This window comes from Choloepus didactylus, chromosome 9 (genome assembly GCF_015220235.1).
Source record: "Choloepus didactylus isolate mChoDid1 chromosome 9, mChoDid1.pri, whole genome shotgun sequence".
Classification (NCBI taxonomy): Eukaryota; Metazoa; Chordata; class Mammalia; order Pilosa; family Megalonychidae; genus Choloepus; species Choloepus didactylus.
Genome location: NC_051315.1, coordinates 49,607,580 through 49,627,415, shown reverse-complemented (window position 1 = coordinate 49,627,415; position 19,836 = coordinate 49,607,580). Strand labels below are relative to the sequence as shown.

Genomic DNA, 19,836 nt, shown 5'->3' with positions numbered 1-19,836 from the left:
AGCTGTCGAGGCAGCAGCCTGGGAGAGAAGGAGCCACAGGCTGAACGCACCCGGCCGGCCCCAGCACCCAGCGGAACCGCCGAAATCCGGTCCGACTAGAGGGAGGATGGGCGAAGAGCAAAACCAGGCACCCACGGCATCCCCAGCGAGCAGAAGACGGGCCTGGAAGCCAGCGGGCACACTTATTGTTTCATATGTATAAAGTCTTTACCTTGAAGGTTAAAAGATGTGAAGGAAGAAGGAGGGGACCCGGGGAGTGGGAAGAATATCTCCTGTGCTTCCATCCACCTCTTTTCTAGCTCCTCGCGTTCCCCCCACCCCTCGTGTTGGTAAAATAACCACGCAACCCGGGACTGAGGGGGCGGGGTGAGCCAGGCTGGAGTGTAAGAAAGCAGATGTCCCCGCTGGCAACAGCCTCAGCCTCCGGGGAAAGCTGCACCGGGGGGGCCCTCCTGAGGACATTCACCTCCCACTTCTCAGGCATCCCGCTCACAACTGCCTCGCCTCGGCGGGGGTGGTTTTTCAGACTCAGCGTTTCGCGTGTGCAGCTTTTTTACCTGGGAGCTGTTCTTACCCGGCCACGCTTAGCAGATGTCAAGATGCAGCCCTTGCACGCCTCAGTATTAAGGACAGAGGGGGAGACCTAGGAAGTGCCCGCTCCACCTTTCGAGCTGCGTACGGCCAGTGCCACTACGGCAGGGCATGACAGACGCCGGCTCTCCAGGCTTCTCTCCTGTGGCTCAAGAGGACCCCGGCCCCTCAGAAGTTGGGGCTTAAGTAGCCCTGGAACCCAAAAGAAAACAAGAGTTCCGGGCTATTACTAAAAGTGGTGGGAGTGGAAAAGGGGAGGCCTGGGTTGAGGGGTAAATGGTATACTTTGAGTCACTTTCTGGGCTATAGAGTTTCTTTTGGTTGTCAGCAGGCTAGTAGGTGTCAACTGTGTGAAAAGAAACTGTGTGAGAAAGGGAAAAAGAATCCCCTTCTAGGAGACAGGTACAGTGGTGTATTCTGGCTGGAACATGCTGGGAAGTTTTTATTTTTAATTCTGGAAGTGTGTGTGGGAGGGGTAGGTGAGAGGGGAGGCTGAATGGGCGAGAGGCAGGGGGAAGGGAAGAGACTTGGGTAATTGTCTAGGCATTTTCATTCAGCCCCAGTGGCAATGAAAGAAAGATGTACATGCCTCAGAACCCTTCACAGTGAATATCTAATAATCACTATGTCACCTTGGTGAGGAAGATGTCAACGTGATGTGCTTGGCACCCTGAGAAGTCAAGTTGAGGCACCATTCTCATTCTTCCAGTTAAGTCTCTTCATTGTGGAACAAGGGCCTGTTCGAATTCTCCCATCCCAAAACGTCCACCACAAAACACTTGCTTCAAGGGGGCTTAAATTTGTTAGAGCATGGCAAACCAATGTTAACTTCATAAAAGAGAAGCCATGCCTCAAATGTTTTTTTAAAATCAGAGGAAAAGAGAAACTCAAAAGCAAGAATCATAGGAAAGAAAAACAAGAGACATTTCATTTAAAAATGTTAAAAACAAAATTTTTAAAATTCTTGTGAATTTGGTATCCTCTCTCTAAAATGTCTTTCAGTGGCAATCAATCAGGCTGCTAACTATGAATAACAAATTTCTCAACAAGAATATGAAGATTTCTAATTTAAATTAATAAATATGGATAATCCTTACAGAGTTTTAGATTTGCTGCCATTAAATACAAATGTTTTTAAAAGTAAGTTTAGTTTGAAAACTAATCTTAAAATTTAAAGTGATCAACTAATTGTAATAAAATCCTACCAGATCTGGTGATTCTGGCTACTGAAAAGAAAATATAAATTTTAAGGAATTCACCAAAACGTGATTAAATTTTCTTTATTCTTTTTTTTTTACCCAGAAGCAAAGAATACATTAATGATCACATTAAGTAACTTTTTAAATATTTCATTTCATCATATAGCTATATACATAATAAAAATTAAAACCATGTATATTAAAAAAAAAATCTTAAGTGTTTAAATAATTCTACCAGTGATTTTATCATTGGCCAACAAATGTCTTAGGTTTGGCATTTATTTAGATGTTTTATGTTGTCTGCAATTCTCTGTCAAAAGTTTATACAAAAAGAACACCACAATAGCATAAATAATCTAAATTTTTAAATGAAAATGAAAGAAAGCCTATACACATTTGACATTACCAAATCCAACAAATCTAACTAGAAATCCAAGCAATAAGCTTAGATATTTGAAACAAACTTGAACTATGATTATATAACTCCATAAGACACATACATAATTTTGAATTATGGTAGTAACACTGTAAACATGAATACAATGAACTGCATTTTTGTACAGACTGATCTTTTAAAAGAAAATAAAAGAAAGCGCCAAAAAGCGGCACTGAATTTTTCTATAACTGTTCTTGAATTACGTTTTCAATCAAGTATTTATAGCACTACAAACCCAAAATCATCACACAGAACTTGATATGTCTGTTCTCAAATGAGTCTTTAAGTTTCCCCATTAAAGTGTGAATTAAGATGCCGAAGGAAATCCCCCCTGGATGTAATGGATGGTGGGAAAACTGCTTGACAGAATTCACATACTCGAGGTATATGCAGTTCTGAGTCTGTACCACTTAATATCAATAAGCCACTGTCTTGAATAGGATAGGGCTTCCAAACAGGCTGTAGGAAACAAATAAAAAACATCTTCTGTTATTTGTGTTTAAAAACAATTTGCATTTTGAATGAGTTATGTGCATAAATATGAAATTCCTTAATAAAAAGCAAGTGCTGAAATTCTCTAATATGGGAAAGAAAATTACTTTTGCATTTGAAGTTAGCATGAAGACATGACAATTCTCTTTTTCACAAAGGGCACAACTGAACATTGATTAAAAACCATTTGGGATACATGTTCACGCATTCTTGTCTTCCCATATTAAAAAATATTCCAGCTTTAGGACTTGCAATTTTTAATATCCATTAGCACAACAGCAATAATTTTGGAATAATAGTTAATACTTTAAGCTCTTTTATTACAGTCCATCTTTTCTATTTTATAATAGAAACCTTAAGTAATAGGGTATTTATTTACACCTGATACACTAGACATGATGTATGTATGTACATGCCTTTTAATCAAAAGCAATTTAAATTTCACTATTTATAAGCAAGTAATAAATCATATGAATCACTGTTTTCTGAAAGGAAAATTTTTTCTTTTAAACTGGTAAACTAATTTCATTGATTGGTTATTTTTTGTTTTGTGAAACTTCAAATATTTAAATTAATCATTGAACAGAATCTAACATCTGATACATTCTTCTGACTTCTTACTTTGCTCCTGTTACATAGGGTACAGTTTGGCCTTCTTACCCTTTCTTGTGTCAGGATAAAGTGAGACCTGCCATAATTGCCCATTTGAGAATTATGGAGTATCATAATTCAACAGGACCATCTCCACTATAACGAACACATAAATGCCTTTTTTTTTTTTTTTTTTTACAGCTAGAAGGGTAAGAAATACCATTTAGTACAAGAGTAGATGCTCGCTCAATAACTGTTGACTAGAATATTTTATTTTCCTAAATTGTGTAAGCCACATTACTTTTTAAATTTGCTTTCTTACCTTGATAGAGGAACCCAAAGAAATATTTCTAAATTCTGATACTTTGAGAAGAATCACCTCAATAAGTCAATTTCAAGAGACCCTTTCATTCTCCTATCACTTATATGTTTTTAGAATAACACAGTCTAGTTCAATATCTGAAACAGCGTTAGTTTTCATACTAACTTCCTTCGTTCTAGTTAACCAATCATTTACATAACAGTATATTACTAATTGAAACATTTGCGTTTCACGACATCACTGTCTTCTTATAAACATTTTACTGGACAGCTGTGTACAGTTGGTGTAAATATACAAAGTCTGTCTAGACACCAAGATATATTCAAATATCAGTACAGAAGGGCTTATAATAACACTCACTTAGTTCCTTTTGTGAGAAGCAGCAATTTTATCACAGAAAATAGTAAATTTAAAATAGATGTTATGGAATTTTGGGGTATAATAGAAAAATCTTTCTTTCATGATAAAAGGAGAGTAGTAATAATTTTGAGTAAACAAGCAGAAATCCTGTTAATCAGATTCAAATTTTACTGTTTGCAGTTTAAACAAAAAGTACAACTGATTAATATGTACTTTACCAATCATATTTGTATGATATAATTAAAAGATTATCAATTTAAAGATAATTCTTAAGATCTATAAAATAGTGAGTAATGGACTCAGAAAAACAATTTAGCTTCTTAACTTGGTAAGCCAATCTTCACTGCCAATTTACCTTCAAATTCTATATTTATCTTTCTCTATTAAGAGCTAGTAAGTTCAGATTTAATCTCTTCACAGAGTTCAGTTGGGGTCCCAAACAATGACTTAGCAAAAGTTAAGAAAGAACAAAAAAATCACAGAGACCAAAAATAAGCAGATATATTTTAGGCTTTGTTATATCTGAATATATAAAAAAGGTATTAAGTAATAATGATTGATATAAAGTAAAAATTTGAAATATGTTACAAAAATGTCACTTCTCTATTACTATCTACCAACAACTTGAGAATTTTGGATTTATCATACAAGCTTTATTAACACAAATGATAAAAATGTTTTTAAAAATCCATTTTAAGAAACATTCTTTCAATCCCAAACGGTATCATGGCCTTCAAAACAAGCTAATTTCTTTGCTTTTTCTGCCAAAATATCAATTATCTAACCTTATGCCCCATGTCTTGTGACAGCTCAACACCAATTCTCCTGCATTTTTAAAGCTGAATACTTCTCCAGCAAGTTGTAATCACATACCAGCTGTTTCCCTTGCTGTAGTATAGACAGCAAATGCACAATGCAGGGTGCCATCTACTGAAACATAAATGCAAGACTAACCAGTAAAAGAACAGGTAAGAGATATAATGGAGGAAAAAATAACCAGTATTCGAAATGATATACTTCACAGCTTCACAGGAATTCTATTCACAATAAATGAAATTGTTTAATTTGTTTCATTTAGTAGCACCTATAACTGAGACTGATGAGAAATAAGATACAATGTAGAACATAAGTGAGTTTATAATAATTAAGGCTTATTGTTAGACATGCCTAGTTTTTCCTACTACTAAAATATACCACAGCATGACTTAAGCCTCCTTTGAATACTGATTTTAATTGTAAGAGTACTTATAAAGGCAAAGGGTATTCATCAATTTTTTAAAAATTAAATATCTGAAGGCAGAGAAATCAAACAAATGTTTGCAAGTTATATAATCGTTTATATCAATCTGTATTTTTAAAAGCTTCTGTTTATTATTAAACAATTATATATTTCCAATTTCTTCAGGCATTAAAAAAAAAAATCTTTTTTTAACTAAAGGAATCATTCTGTGATAGAACCCGAATTTAAAAGGGAGGGTAGGAGTGGGCCGAGGGCTGTAAGTAGTATGTGAGCTTTTAAAAAAATTAAATATTAGAATAAAATCATACAAAGGCGAGAGACTATTTAAAAAAATACATTAGGTTGCATGCTCAGTGGGAGATTAGAAATCAAAACCAAACCAAACCCCACAGACCTATGTTCTTTATATTTATAAAGAATGTATCATAAGTATTAGTTGAAAGCAGTTCACTTATTTTGATAAATAGGAATATACAATGCAATTATTTACTCATGGAAAATTATGCATTCTTGTAAAGATAAACATGATAAAGTTCGAAATTAAAAATACTATTTGTTTAATAAAGAATCCGACAACATTCATGTTGAGTAAACAAACTTTGAATTAGGGACTAAGAAAGTGACACAACATTAGATATGGATAAGGTTTCATATGTATTTTACAATGTATCATAAATTTTAAGGAACTTTATTTTAGGACTTTTCCATATTCATGTTTTATAATCTCATATCATTTATTATAGGACTTGCATCTTTAAGTTGAAAGCCTGAACTTTGGCTAGTCATTAGTTTAAAGAGAATGTCCGTTAACCTAAAAGAGATGCACATCTGTGCATGTACAGCAAAATGTGTGTTTGCACATATTATATTTGTTAATGCAAGAGTTACCTGCTGTGGTCCTCGGACAGCTCTTCCTGAGGAATCGAGCGAGGGATAAGGTATATCAGATGGGTCCTGAAGTGGATATGTATTTACATATAATGCATTATGGTCTCCAGGTGGCAAACACAGAGCTTTATCCAGAGTTGTCCTGACACAAGTGTTTACAAGATTTGAGGGTTTTGTTTTGTCAGTTGTTTTAAGGTTTTGTATGGCTGAAGCTATAGGGTCAATTCCCTGAATTTCAAATACAGTTTCTTCAGTGTTAACAAAGTTTCCTGGGTTGTTGCCGAGCTCCATATTAGATTTGTCCTGACACACTGCCTCAGATGTGGCAGGACCGAGGACTTTGGGTCTCTCTTGAGTGCTATGTAAGAAAGTAGAATCACTGTCCATAGGTGGAAACTTGACATTGAATTTAGAAAGTGATTCAAAAGAGGTGTCTTCCTCATCCTGGCCCAGTCCTCTGGGTGTGACAGATGTGATGCACGGTGCACTGCTATTTATATCATCTTTAGCCTGAGACTTAAACAGCGCATCTTGTTTATCTGTTTTATCCGTACACTGTACAGGAATAGAGCACTGGCTTTCTGCAGGGGAAAAGAACACAAAAGGGAAACAGATGCATTCAAGTCATTCTTAAAAAGCTGTTCAATTAGCTTTGGACAGATGAGTATTATTTTTTTATTGATTTTTATGGCAACTTAAAAAAATAGGATTTTTACATTTGCTACTTGTTATACAGGAATATTACCAGTCTCCAGTGGGTAAATCAGAACAGCTTATTAGCAGCAGTTTACTACTTTGTCTTTCCTAGATTTTGCTGTAAGCTTTACATCTTGTTCACAGCTATACTGCTCCCTGCTTAAAAAAACATTTGCTTGTAGTTAAATGTATACATTTAAACATTTTGTCAGTAATGGAAGCTGCAACTGTGAACTTGCTTAGATAAGCTGCTGAAAGGGAAAATCCTTACTAAGCATATCTACATTATACAGGTCAAAAATCTGCATGAATTAGGTCATCTATTCTCCCTCAAATTACTATGTAACAAAATAAATCACCAATCAATTTAGCCACTGTCTACACTCAATAATCCACGTGAGGGATTGGAGGTGGTGGGGGTTGGGGAGAAGGCAGATGGTAGAGGCAAAAGAAGGCTGAAATTTTGGGATGCAAGTTAAGACAATTGCATGTGAATATATGATTTTTCTCATCTTCTAAAAAAGGGCCTTTACTTTAATACAGCAGTGGATACCAGGGCCTCTGCAGATCTTTTATCTAGAAATTACTTATCCAACAAATTCAGCTCCCTAGAACACAGGCAAAAGCTAGAAAGCAAGCAAATAGAGCTTCTGAGGAGCCAGAAGTAGAACCACAAGGCCAAAGATGTATAAATTTCGTTCCTTTTCTCCTTTTAGATGTATTCTAACAAGGCTGATGATGTTTCCCTAGTTCATAGCTGGATAGAAGCAGCAAATTAAAAAGGGATATAAGTTGTTAAAGGCAGATAGAAATATCAACAAGAAGAGCTTAAAGCATGGGAGGAAACAAGGGAAAATGAACAAACAAAACACCAGATTAGGAAACTAATAAAACTGCTGTATAATGTACAGCCAACATGTCTATTTTTCTCAATATAAAAAATAATGCTCAAGATTATCATGTTGATAATCTTGAGAGATTTAATAGCTCAATATCTAGTATCTTGAGATATTAGAAAAAGCTAGATTATGCTCTACAATGTCAGTTCAAGAGGGCAGTGAAGTTGCTAATAGAGTATTTTTAAAAGATTTAAAATGGATAAATGGTAAAAAAAAAAAATAATAATAAAAGATAGTCATCAGTGAAGTTTTAAATTTACAAATGAGGACTTTGCCAATGATCCAAATTTAAGTAGACAGGGTGTACAAAACATTTTACGCAGTGTTTGTACAGGTTAGTAAGCACTTAACAAATGTTAGTTCTTTTTTCTTCCTTTAGTCTTTGCAGTGTCAAGCCAACTACCTTTTGCCACAGCATCTTCCAACACAAGATACTTTCTGTTTGGATGTGATGTGCAGTACTAAATGCAGTCAACTTTCTTGATCCACCCTGTTACAGACCCATCGCCTATCTTTAGTATGTACCTCTCTTGTTGAATTTTAACAATAGCTTTTGTACTGCATCCTTGCGTCTAAATTTATCCCTAATTTATTCTCTACAATTCAGATTTTCTCCCTTCCCAGTTTTTTCTCAAGTGTAAATCTGTTCATGTTACCTTCCTAATAGAACCTTTTCATAGCTCTTCAAGGCCCTCAGTCCTCAGAAAAGCCATATGTCACTATTCATTATATACCCCCTTGTCATCTCTCCATGCTCAACTTTTACCATACCTGCTTCACTCCCTACTCCAGCTATTACGAATTTTGTGCAGTTCTCCAAAACAGTCATGCGCTCACTTCTCTGGACCTTCGCAGATGCAATGCAGACTGCTGACGGGTTCCCTCCTACTTCCCTTTGCCCAATTCTTATTTGCCCTTCATATCTTGGCTTAGACATTGGTGTCTCTGGATGGTTCTACCTAACTCCCCAGGATTGGTTTAGGCAAGGCACTTGTGTGTCCTGAAGGACTAAACACTCTATCGTATTCACAAGTATAATTCTCTTTCTTTAATTAAAATATTTCTTGAGGTCCTGAACTACATTTTGTTCTCCACCTATCCTCAGTAACCTGCCCAGTAACTGGCATACAGTATACCTTCAATAAATGCATTCCAATGACTTTGTATTCTCCTCCCTGTAGTTCCTAGTATACTATTCTACATGTATTAGATACTCTATTTGTGCTTAATGACTAGGAGTACAGTAATCTTGCAAAAGCTCAATTGTTTATCCAGATTTCTTTGAACTTTGCAGTTCTTAAAGTTCATTAACTCTCAAGTAGTCATTTTTTCCTGGCAGTAGACTTGAGAGTGGCAGGAAATTCTAGGAAATAGCACTATTTTTATAGATACTATTTGCTAAATGGGAATAACAAATCAGGAAAATTAGCTGTTGAGGTAACCAAATTCTCTAATGCCTGAGAAAGGGGAAAAATGATCAAAAATGATCTTCACAAAAAGAAAAGGGCAAATGCTGAAGAATCTGCTGTTGCTGCTATTGATGCTGGCAATAACTATTAACATTTATTAGCACTTCTACTCACTGTTACAAGCACTGTACATGCATTAATTCATTTCAGTTTCAAAATAATCCTGTGATAGGCATTGTTATTATCTCCATTTTACATGTAAAGAAACCGGGACAAGGAGAGATTAATTCCAAGGCCATAAAGCTAGTGAGTAGTAGAACTAGCACTGGAACCCAGGCAGGCTAACTCTAGAGCCTGTGCTCTGAACCATTATGCTAAACTGAACATGCTGATTTCTATATAGAAAGGACTCCCTCCAAATCGACAGAAACATGCTTTGAATTACTTTCCCAGTAGTTAACCTATCCCCCTTGTGAACAAAACATGAGGAAATCAAACAGCTGTAATAAAGCAGATACCTTCTTTTAGCGTACTTAACTGGCATACAACCTTAGTCACATTAATCTTCTGAGTTAATCTTCTGAAGCAGCGAGAGTACTATCTATAAAAAAGATGTAAATCTGATTCCTAAGGCTACTAAGAAATCCAAGCTTAGAAAACTTAAAACTCAAATGAGGTGCATGAAAGTACATAAGGAGGTGAGCAAATTGCTTTCCATTTTGTCTACGTCAAGGATACTTACTTTTGGAAGAAAAAAAGTAAAATGAGAAGTATTTTGGATTTTTAAATTTTAAGTAAAATTCTCAGTTTACTTTGAATTTCACAAAAGAAAAATATTTTACGGTTGTTTGTAATCCCTATTCCTATATTCTTCTCTCCTAATTTTCATTCAAATAGGACCTCCTTTTGAACCAAGTATTACTTTTTAAGGCCACATTTGCCTAAGCGTATGTTTTATATAAATTATCTCTCAAAGCTATTGCCATATGTAGATAAGTAGAAAAAAACATATTAAAAAGGAAATGTACAGTTCTACTAACTCAGCAATTTTTCATGAATTATATATCTGGTTATTTAAAATTAAATCAAAATTTAATATTACTTTTCATAAATTATAGGGGCAATACTGTTAAATATACTTTTCCCAAAATATTATTCAAATCATATTTGAAGTAGTTCCTCTATATTTATATTAAATGTCACATCCAAACTTGGAAATCCTGATAGGCATCTTTTTCTAAAATATTTCATTTTCTTTCCTCTTTTGATCTACTACTATGAGAAGCATAGTATTTGCTATTTTGGCTCCTGCTTGTACCCAGCAAAACCTCACTGCAGTCTGTAGCATGAGAGATCTAAAACAATTCATGAATGATGTTGTATTTATTATTTGTGACACAGTTAATGTAAAGCATAAGAATAACGTTAGGAAGCAGTTTTAGTGTGGAAAAAATAGAAGTTAAACACTCAGTATTCTAGTTGACAGATAAATACTCAGATTTAGACCTGTGCAATTTAAAAATGGTCAAAGTATTAAGCCATTGATAATGGGGTAAGTTCTCTGTGTAACAAAGAATATATCGCCATTACAATGTTTTGATAAGATTTTGATGCTCAAAAAAAGCTTATTTATGAATTCTAGATAGTAGATCTCCATAACTGGTATATTTTAAATAAAAATAATTCTTTTACTTCAGCTTTGGTCTATATAAAAGGTCAACTTTTCATGAAAATATGACAAGAATTAAGGTGGAGAAACGAGAGTTCTTTTTGTGGAGGTAGGGCGAAGGGAGGGGAAGAAATAAATATTTACAAAAAATGTTTTGTTTCTCTAATACCAGGTTGTGTACCTTTTCTGAAAATAAAACGATAGTAGTAAGCAAAAGTGAATTTACATTATAAAATAATTCTTAAATAGCCTAGATATAAGATGGGAAGCAGTCTTTAGGGGTGCTAGTCAATAATGCTGCAACATCTTGCAGAGTGAAAACGGTAAATCACATCTCCTGGGAATTGAACGTGGAGTATCTCAAATCATAAGGGCGAAGGAGAATTTATCATTACAAGTGATCGGTTTATCTTTCTTTTGTTTACTGCAGTGCTTGGTTGCCAGATTCAACCCCTGGTATTTTGCTGTTCATATCAAACTACTGAAGCAAACACCAAGAAGGCAGCCTGGGGTTTTAATGAAAGGTGGAGCTTTTAAGAAACACACTGCAACACATGTGTAAAACAGATGCTCCTTTTAAGTTATATTTTGTACTAAATTTGTTCTTTGCACCTCCAACAAAACTGGCATTCAGGAAATGTGAGATGTTTATTTCTTGAAAGAAATTATAAGAATCTATCCATAGTTTCAATTAACCTGCAGGCAGAAGTTAAAACCAGACCTGATGTTAACTAATTTTACTTAGCTCATACATAGTAGGGGTACCTCAAGGTCATTTACTAACATATGAGTTAATGTTTATAAGACCTCAAATAACAATTGAAAACTTAAAGAATATCCTATATTTATTTCAATGTTTTCAAAGAGGGGCTTCTCATTAAGATGATTCGTAATTATGTCACTCAATTTGATCTATATAGTACCATACTCAATGAAATACATAATAATGTAATCTATTACAGAATTTAAATGGTACTTATCTATTCAAATATTAGATAGTGGGGGAGCAAGTTTCAGATTCTTAGCACTTTAAACATGCATTTAGAAATATTTTCACATTCAAAAAGAAATCAATTTCAAGTAAGTACTAACAAAATAATATTACTGTAAGTTAAATCAAACCTTACCAGTTGCAGTGTCTGGTACACTAAGTTTGCTTAAGTGGTCTTTTTGTACTTTTGCTAGCATGCATATTCTATGAAATTCTTCTTTCAGATCCCAGAAAGTCTTTTCTATATAACTCCTGAAATGAATCAATATTTTAAAATGTAAGGCTATATTTTCAAAAATTTTTTTATCAAAGTTGAACATTTATATAGCACCTTTTTAAGTACCACAAAAATAATTATTCAAGGGTTAAAGTTAAAAAAAAATTTTTTTAATTCCTAGAAAATCCCCACCCCCAACTCCAATGTTTGGAGAGCCATGCACAAAGTAAGAGGTAAATTAAAAATACATAACTGTAGTACAAACTTCCATATGTACTTATTCATATATCACACTTATGTTGGCTGTCTTATTCTCATGTACATTAGAAATTTCAATTGTACTGACTTTTGTTCTTTGTAAACACCTTAAACAGAAGAAAATTAAATATTATCCCTAATTTTGGTAAGGTTTACAGTAGGGTCCAAAGAAAACAATGTAGAGATAATAGATTATAGATAATCTATAAATAATAGATTCAGTTCTGCTATAAACTGAAAGACTTACTTAGGTCATTATAACCTGAGGTGCCTCCAACAGAACTAGGTTCCTAGTTTTGTTGCTCTCTTCCAATTCTAAAAGGCTGCCAATTTTTTTTTTACAATCACTAAAATTTTCAGAGTTGGCAAAAAAGGATACACATTTACCTTTCATGGAGTAAAGGAATGCCAAGACTCCTAGATGGAGTTTCTTTTCTAGGAGAAGAAACCTCTTGTCTTCTTATCTTAAAGACACAAAATGATTATCACTTTAAATTGCTTCCAAACTCAAATGAGACTGGGTTAACAGAAAACGTAATGGGAAATTTATCTTCCCTACTGAAAAAGAAGTTAAGGTATAATATACATATATATATATTATATATGTATGTGTGCATATATATATGTGATATATCTCTCTGTGTGTATATATATATCATGTACAACAGAATTTTATTAATGAGAAAAAATCAGGGAAAAAAAGGAAAATGAAGGTGGAAAATTGGATGAAAACTTGAAATACTGAAAACACTGTCAATTATAATTTTCAGTACTGATAATGAAGAGATTTCTGAAATTCAATTATAAATCAAAATTCCTACTCTGATCACCAAGCACCTGATATGATGAGAACTTTAGGAAAAAAAAAATCTGTGTGCATTTTACTTCTTTTGATGTTTACTAATAATGGACTGTAGCTTTAAATCAGTATCTTTATATTTTGTTGTAAATTCTTTGCTGAGGAATGCAGCTATATTAGAGGAAGAAGGAAACCAAGCTGTAGCTCCTTAGCATTTAAAAAGCATTTTAAAGGTTTATAAAGATAGGGAAATTATATATTTAGACTATTTCAACACAAGTTCTTACCTTTCACTCCCACCTTGTGGCTTACACTGGTATTACATTTATTCTGACATTTAAAAGTCAACATTAAAGAATGTTGTAATAATCAATTCTATGGTTTAAATTTTTTAAAAATCTTTAATCATTCCTAGAAAACTTTCTATGTGTAGCTTCTGAAGCTATAAATTGACAAATTCAGATAACTGAAGAACTCCTGATGTTACATAATCATAAAGTATAACTCAGCCAAAACAGTATAGTTCTTATTTAAGTTCAAATTCAAACAAGTGGTAATTTATATTTTGTGACTTTTACAATTTTATTCAATTAAGGTCACTATAACTATTATTAAAATGGAAAATTTTAACTTATTGTTTCTTATCATCTGAGTATATCTACCTTTAAGCTTGCTTTTCAAAAGATTTCTTTCAATTTCTTAGGAGTTTTATTTGTCCTGCCTCGAGTCCAGTTTATTTTTCTTAAAATTAATACACTCTCTAATGTATTTTAGTTTATTGCTTTCATTTTCCAGTTTCTTCTAAAAACCAGTGTTTGCTTAACATTTCTAAAATAGAGTATTATTATATAGTGGTTCTAATCAGTAAAATAAAATCCTGGCAACCCAAATGAGATCATCAGACTACAGTAAAATAAAGATCATTTTGTTACTGCATACTGTTTGTTTGACACTTAGGCCATGTCTTCTTCTGTATTAAAACTGCAGTTGCATTTTATAAGGTGGTCACATCTGAAGACATTTTAAAATTAGAAGTTTGTTTTTAAAAGTGGTAGACTAGTGTTTTTTTGGTTGCTGTTGTTTAAGTGACATCCATAATTAGAGCACAATGGATTTCAGTGTGCTGTAGGAAAAAACCAGCATTTTAAAACTAGCCATTCAGGATTCTTTTAGGATGAGAACAAACTTTGAACAGATTATTCTTATATTAAATTTATATCATGAGACTAAGAGGTATATTAAGAGAACAGAAAAGTTTGACAATTTAATGTTAAACAAATCATAATAAAATAAGCAATTACAGTACATGATTCCATTGACTATCTTTAAAATATTATTACTAGAATTTCTCAATATGAAAAAAAGTGTATTAAGAGATAGAAGTACTCTGCAATTTTAGCCTAAAAATGAAGATAGTAACAGAAAGTAGTAAGGAAGAATATATTCCAGTTTTCAAAATCCTGATGTTGACATAAATTAGGAATGATTGCTTCTGAAGTGAAAGAAGCCCTAAAAACTAATGGGTTGTGGTGTGTGTGTGTGTGTGTGTGTGTGTGTGTGTGTGTGTGTGTGTGAAGGAAAAGGTAGTAGAATGATGAAGTTCTACTTGGTGTGGCAAAATAATTGGTGCTAATTTGCTTCTGTGCTGTTTAGATTTGATAACAAGTGTAAGTGAATTTATCTGGAGAAATTCCTTATGTGTATTGGTAGGGAGGATTCATTGGTAAAAGTGGATTCACTTATTGAGTAATTTCTATGAAATATCTAAAGTAAGGTCCTTAGCTTCATTGGGTTAGGAACAAATGCCTGCTTACTATTATTTTTGTTCTTCTTATTGAAGTATTACTAGTTGCACTAAGCAATACATTGCAACTTCTAACAAATCACACCAAACAAATCTGTTACTATATTTAAGAATGAAAAATTTGGGGGTTCCCAGCATTCTAAGAAAAAATTTCAAAAAGGGAGCTGTTAGTTGCAGAAAACAATTTTTTTTTAAAAAGGGAAAAAAGGGTTAGCCTCCTGACATTTTGAAGTAAGAGATTATCTAAAATGGGTTTAACTTGTTAAAGCTACTTTCCTTCATAGCAGCCTGATACAACTTTCTGCAAATGGTCATTTATTCTTCAAAAGATTTAGGATCAGTTATAGTCAATGTCAACTCCAACACTTTTCCCAGAAACTCAGACTTTGTCTTCAATGCTTAAGTTATCTTTTTTAATGAAGATTACTCCATTTGTTGAATATCCCTAAGTGGACCCAGCACTCAAGGAGATTTAAGTTCTGTTAATTTGCAAATAAACAAGGAACTTTATGAACATTATATTTTAGGAGTTTTAATCATTAAATCATTCAACAAATGAATTTTTTTTTAGGTACTAAAGCCTAAATTACTTGACATCATAAACTGTTCCAAGCACTAGTTTGGAAATGGCACACTTGTGGAATGAATGCTGAAATGAGAATCTCATGTCACATTTTCCATATGTATTTCAGTAGGACCCTGGAAACATCATTCAACTAAATCTATTAAGATACTCTAAGTTAAAACAGTTGAAAGACATGAAATGATTCCTTAAATTTCCTCTAAAGCAAATTGGGAGAATTTTTAGTGTAAATCAATTTAAACTCATAGATGGGTATTACATTTAAAAAAAGTTATGTTCTATGACTAGTTGAAAATGCAATATTTAAGAAGAAAAAAGTAGTTACTTCATTAGTCCCAAACCAGGTTTACTGTTAATGCAAGGATGACAGAAAATGTTTTTGTATTGGGTTTCAGGATCTGTTATATACCAACATCTCAAAGACAGAAATGTGTATTTTTCTCATTGCCTACCTTCGTTATATTTGGTATTAAAGCAAAAGCATTTTATTTCTTTTATAAAACAATTTAAAAAACACAGAAATGTAATGAAAACACTTTAATTCAGAATCATTTTTTTTCTTTAGAAATTTTAACCAAAGTAAGAAAAATAAATTGAGATTTTGGAATTCTTAACAATGATGCTGATTAAACTCATGACTACAATGTATATTCTCTCATATACAAGGAACCTAAACTTTAAAAGGCTAATACTGAATTAAGGTGATAAATTTTAAATTATACATAGTTGAAGTATAGTAATGTCCATCACTTTATTTCAGTGTTTATATCAAAGAATCTCTGTAAGTTTTAGTTGGGATTCTTGTTTGCAAAAGTATTCATTGTTAGTCAGTATTTGATTTAGTTTCTTGATGAGGCTCAACAGAATTATGATTTTTAAAGCAGGATAAAAACATCATGCGCTCACTCAGAACAAAGTAAATGAAGAAGTAAACCAAAGTGAGATGGGATGGATTGATAAAAGGAAAATAAATTTGTGGAATAGTTATAAATACTAGCTTGATAAATTCATTATAGAAAAAATAAACATGGGCAGTGGAAAAAGGAAACTGAAAATAAGGATCCACTTGTCACTTAGATTTTTGAAGAATGAAATGTGAAGGAACTGGGTTTGACTATTTGCTAACCAGTTTTAGATATATTGAGACCAAAGTTGCTATGGTGAAGTCAAGAACTGGACACAGATGAATTGAGGAATAAGTGAGAAAGGCTGAGAAAGGGAAGACATTAAGGTAGAAAAGAGGACCAGAGAAAAAATCAAAAAGGGATTTAAGAATAAACTCAAAAGCATAGAATTAGAGTTTGAAAACAAAAGGTATATAAAAACATTACAAGGAAATTATATTTAATATATAAGAACTCATGGCCATATGAAATCTGTGGTTCTCTCATCCTCATTACTGATAATTCCTGAAAACCTAACAAAGCAAGTGGAACACAAATCCTAGGAGCCTTGACTTTTCTGCATGAAGCAGTGTGCTAGGTGAACCCACTGCCAGTGTGGGAACAATTCCAGGGCAAAATGGATTATCCCAGACTTCTAAAGGAAGTGACAAGAAAATAAACAATACAGAAATAAAATTAAACTTCCCAATTACTATCAAGTTCTTTACAGGGTTCAGGTTTAATGTAAATACCCCCAAATATCTATCAATTGAATACTATGTAAAACATAATCTTAAAAAAAAGTTAAAGTCCTTTCCAGTTACTGCCACAATTATTTGAACTTCAGTTCCATGAAGTAGTTAATGTGAAGCAGAGTAAGAGTTATATTTTCCTACTATCTGTATTTTGCCTCTCACTTTGTATTAGGTACCCTTTGCAAGTATCTTTCTCAATTTATTTTCTTAAAAGGAAGAAAACATTTAATTGTGGGCATCCCTTACAAAATGCAAAGTGGAAAATGAAGAATTGACATGACCAATTTAAATAATAAGGTTTCCTATAATCTCTCAATACCTTCCCAAACACTATATTTAAAATGAACTGATTTGGAAAGATTTATTATTTTCCTTAACCACAGCTTTAATCTCATAGCATTACCATGGTGAACAGATGATACCTTCATGAAAATAGCTAATATATTTTTTTTTTTTTTTGTAGGGCTTGGGATTTGTTCTTTTATTATTTTTTTTAATCATCATTTTATTGAGATATATTCACATACCACGCAGTCATACAAAACAAATTGTACTTTCGATTGTTTACAGTACCATTACATAGTTGTACATTCATCACCTATATCAATCCCTGACACCTTCATTAGCACATACACAAAAATAACAAGAATAATAATTAGAGTGAAAAAGAGCAATTGAAGTAAAAAAGAACACTGGGTACCTTTGTCTGTTTGTTTCCTTCCCCTACTTTTCTACACATCCATCCATAAACTAGACAAAGTGGAGTTTGGTCCTTATGGCATTCCCAATCCCATTGTCACCCCTCATAAGCTACATTTTTATACAACTGTCTTCGAGATTCATGGGTTCTGGGTTGTAGTTTAATAGTTTCAGGTATCCACCACCAGCTACCCCAATTCTTTAGAACCTAAAAAAGGTTGTCTAAAGTGTGCGTAAGAGTGCCCACCAGAGTGATCTCTCGGCTCGTTTTGGAATCTCTCTGCCACTGAAGCTTATTTCATTTCCTTTCACATCCCCCTTTTGGTCAAGAAGATGTTCTCCATCCCACGATGCCAGGTCGACATTCCTCTCCGGGAGTCATATTCCACGTTGCCAGGGAGATTCACTCCCCTGGGTGTCTGGTCCCACGTAGGGGGAAGGGCAGTGATTTCACCTTTCAAGTTGGCTTAGCCAGAGAGAGAGGGCCACATCTGAGCAACAAAGAGGCATTCAGGAGGAGACTCTTAGGCACAAATATAGGGAGGCCTAGCCTCTCCTTTGCAGCAACCATCTTCCCAAGGGTAAAACTTATGGTAGAGGGCTCAACCCATCAAACCACCAGTCCCCTATGTCTGTGGTCATCTTAGCAACCATGGAGGTGGGGTAGGCGAATATCCCTGCATTCTCCACAGGCTCCTCAAGGGGGCACTACATCTTTTTTTTTTTTCCTTGTTTGTCTTTTTTCTTTTTTTTTTTTTTTTAACTTTCCCTTCTTTTTTAAATCAACTGTATGAAAAAAAAAGTTAAAAAGAAAACAAACATACAATAAAAGAACACTTCAAAGAGACCATAACAAGGGAGTAAGAAAAAGACAACTAACCTAAGATAACTGCTCTTAACTTCCAACATGTTCCTACTTTACCCCAAGAAAGTTACATAATATAGCAACATTTCAGTGAACTTGTTCCTACTACATCCATCAGAAATTAACAGACCATAGTCATTTCTGGGCACCCCCAGAACATTAAATAGCTTATCTGTTCTTCTTGGATTATTGTTCCCCCTTCCTTAATTGCTCTCTACTGCTAGTTCCCCTACATTCTACATTATAAACCATTTGTTTTACATTTTTCAAAGTTCACATTAGTGGTAGCATATAATATTTCTCTTTTTGTGCCTGGCTTATTTCGCTCAGCATTATGTCTTCAAGGTTCATCCATGTTGTCATATGTTTCACCAGATCGTTCCTTCTTACTGCCGCGTAGTATTCCATCGTGTGTATATACCACATTTTATTTATCCACTCATCTGTTGAAGGACATTTGGGTTGTTTCCATCTCTTGGCAATTGTGAATAATGCTGCTATGAACATTGGCGTGCAGATATCTGTTCGTGTCACTGCTTTCCGATCTTCCGGGTATATACCGAGAAGTGCAATCGCTGGATCGAATGGTAGCTCTATATCTAGTTTTCTAAGAAACTGCCAGACTGACTTCCAGAGTGGCTGAACCATTATACAGTCCCACCAACAATGAATAAGTGTTCCAATTTCTCCACATCCCCTCCAGCATTTGTAGTTTCCTGTTTGTTTAATGGCAGCCATTCTAACCGGTGTTAGATGGTATCTCATTGTGGTCTTAATTTGCATCTCTCTAATAGCTAGTGAAGCTGAACATTTTTTCATGTGTTTCTTGGCCATTTGTATTTCCTCTTCAGAAAACTGTCTTTTCATATCTTTTGCCCATTTTATAATTGGGCTGTCTGTACTATTGTCATTGAGTTGTAGGATTTCTTTGTATATGCAAGATATCAGTCTTTTGTCAGATACATGGTTTCCAAAAATTTTTTCCCATTGAGTTGGCTGCCTCTTTACCTTTTTGAGAAATTCCTTTGAGGTGCAGAAACTTCTAAGCTTGAGGAGTTCCCATTTATCTATTTTCTCTTTTGTTGCTTGTGCTTTGGGTGTAAAGTCTAGGAAGTGGCCTCCTAATACAAGGTCTTGAAGATGTTTTCCTACATTATCTTCTAGGAGTTTTATGGTACTTTCTTTTATA

General features: G+C 33.9%; 1 protein-coding gene across 4 annotated transcripts in view; it reads right to left on the bottom strand.

Moving 5' to 3' along the window:
- Positions 1 to 1,855: 1,855 nt before the first annotated feature.
- The window catches only part of TANK (TRAF family member associated NFKB activator), a 137,480-nt gene continuing 119,499 nt past the window's right edge, over positions 1,856 to 19,836 (bottom strand). For all 4 annotated transcript variants that reach the window (XM_037850605.1, XM_037850604.1, XM_037850607.1 and 1 more), the window contains exons 5-8: positions 12,646 to 12,722; positions 11,920 to 12,035; positions 6,120 to 6,700; positions 1,856 to 2,685 (exon numbers count right to left, since the gene is read on the bottom strand). In XM_037850605.1, the coding sequence (XP_037706533.1) occupies positions 2,509 to 2,685; positions 6,120 to 6,700; positions 11,920 to 12,035; positions 12,646 to 12,722 (951 nt within the window). In that variant the 3' untranslated portion in view covers positions 1,856 to 2,508. The remainder of the gene's footprint in view (positions 2,686 to 6,119; positions 6,701 to 11,919; positions 12,036 to 12,645; positions 12,723 to 19,836) is intronic.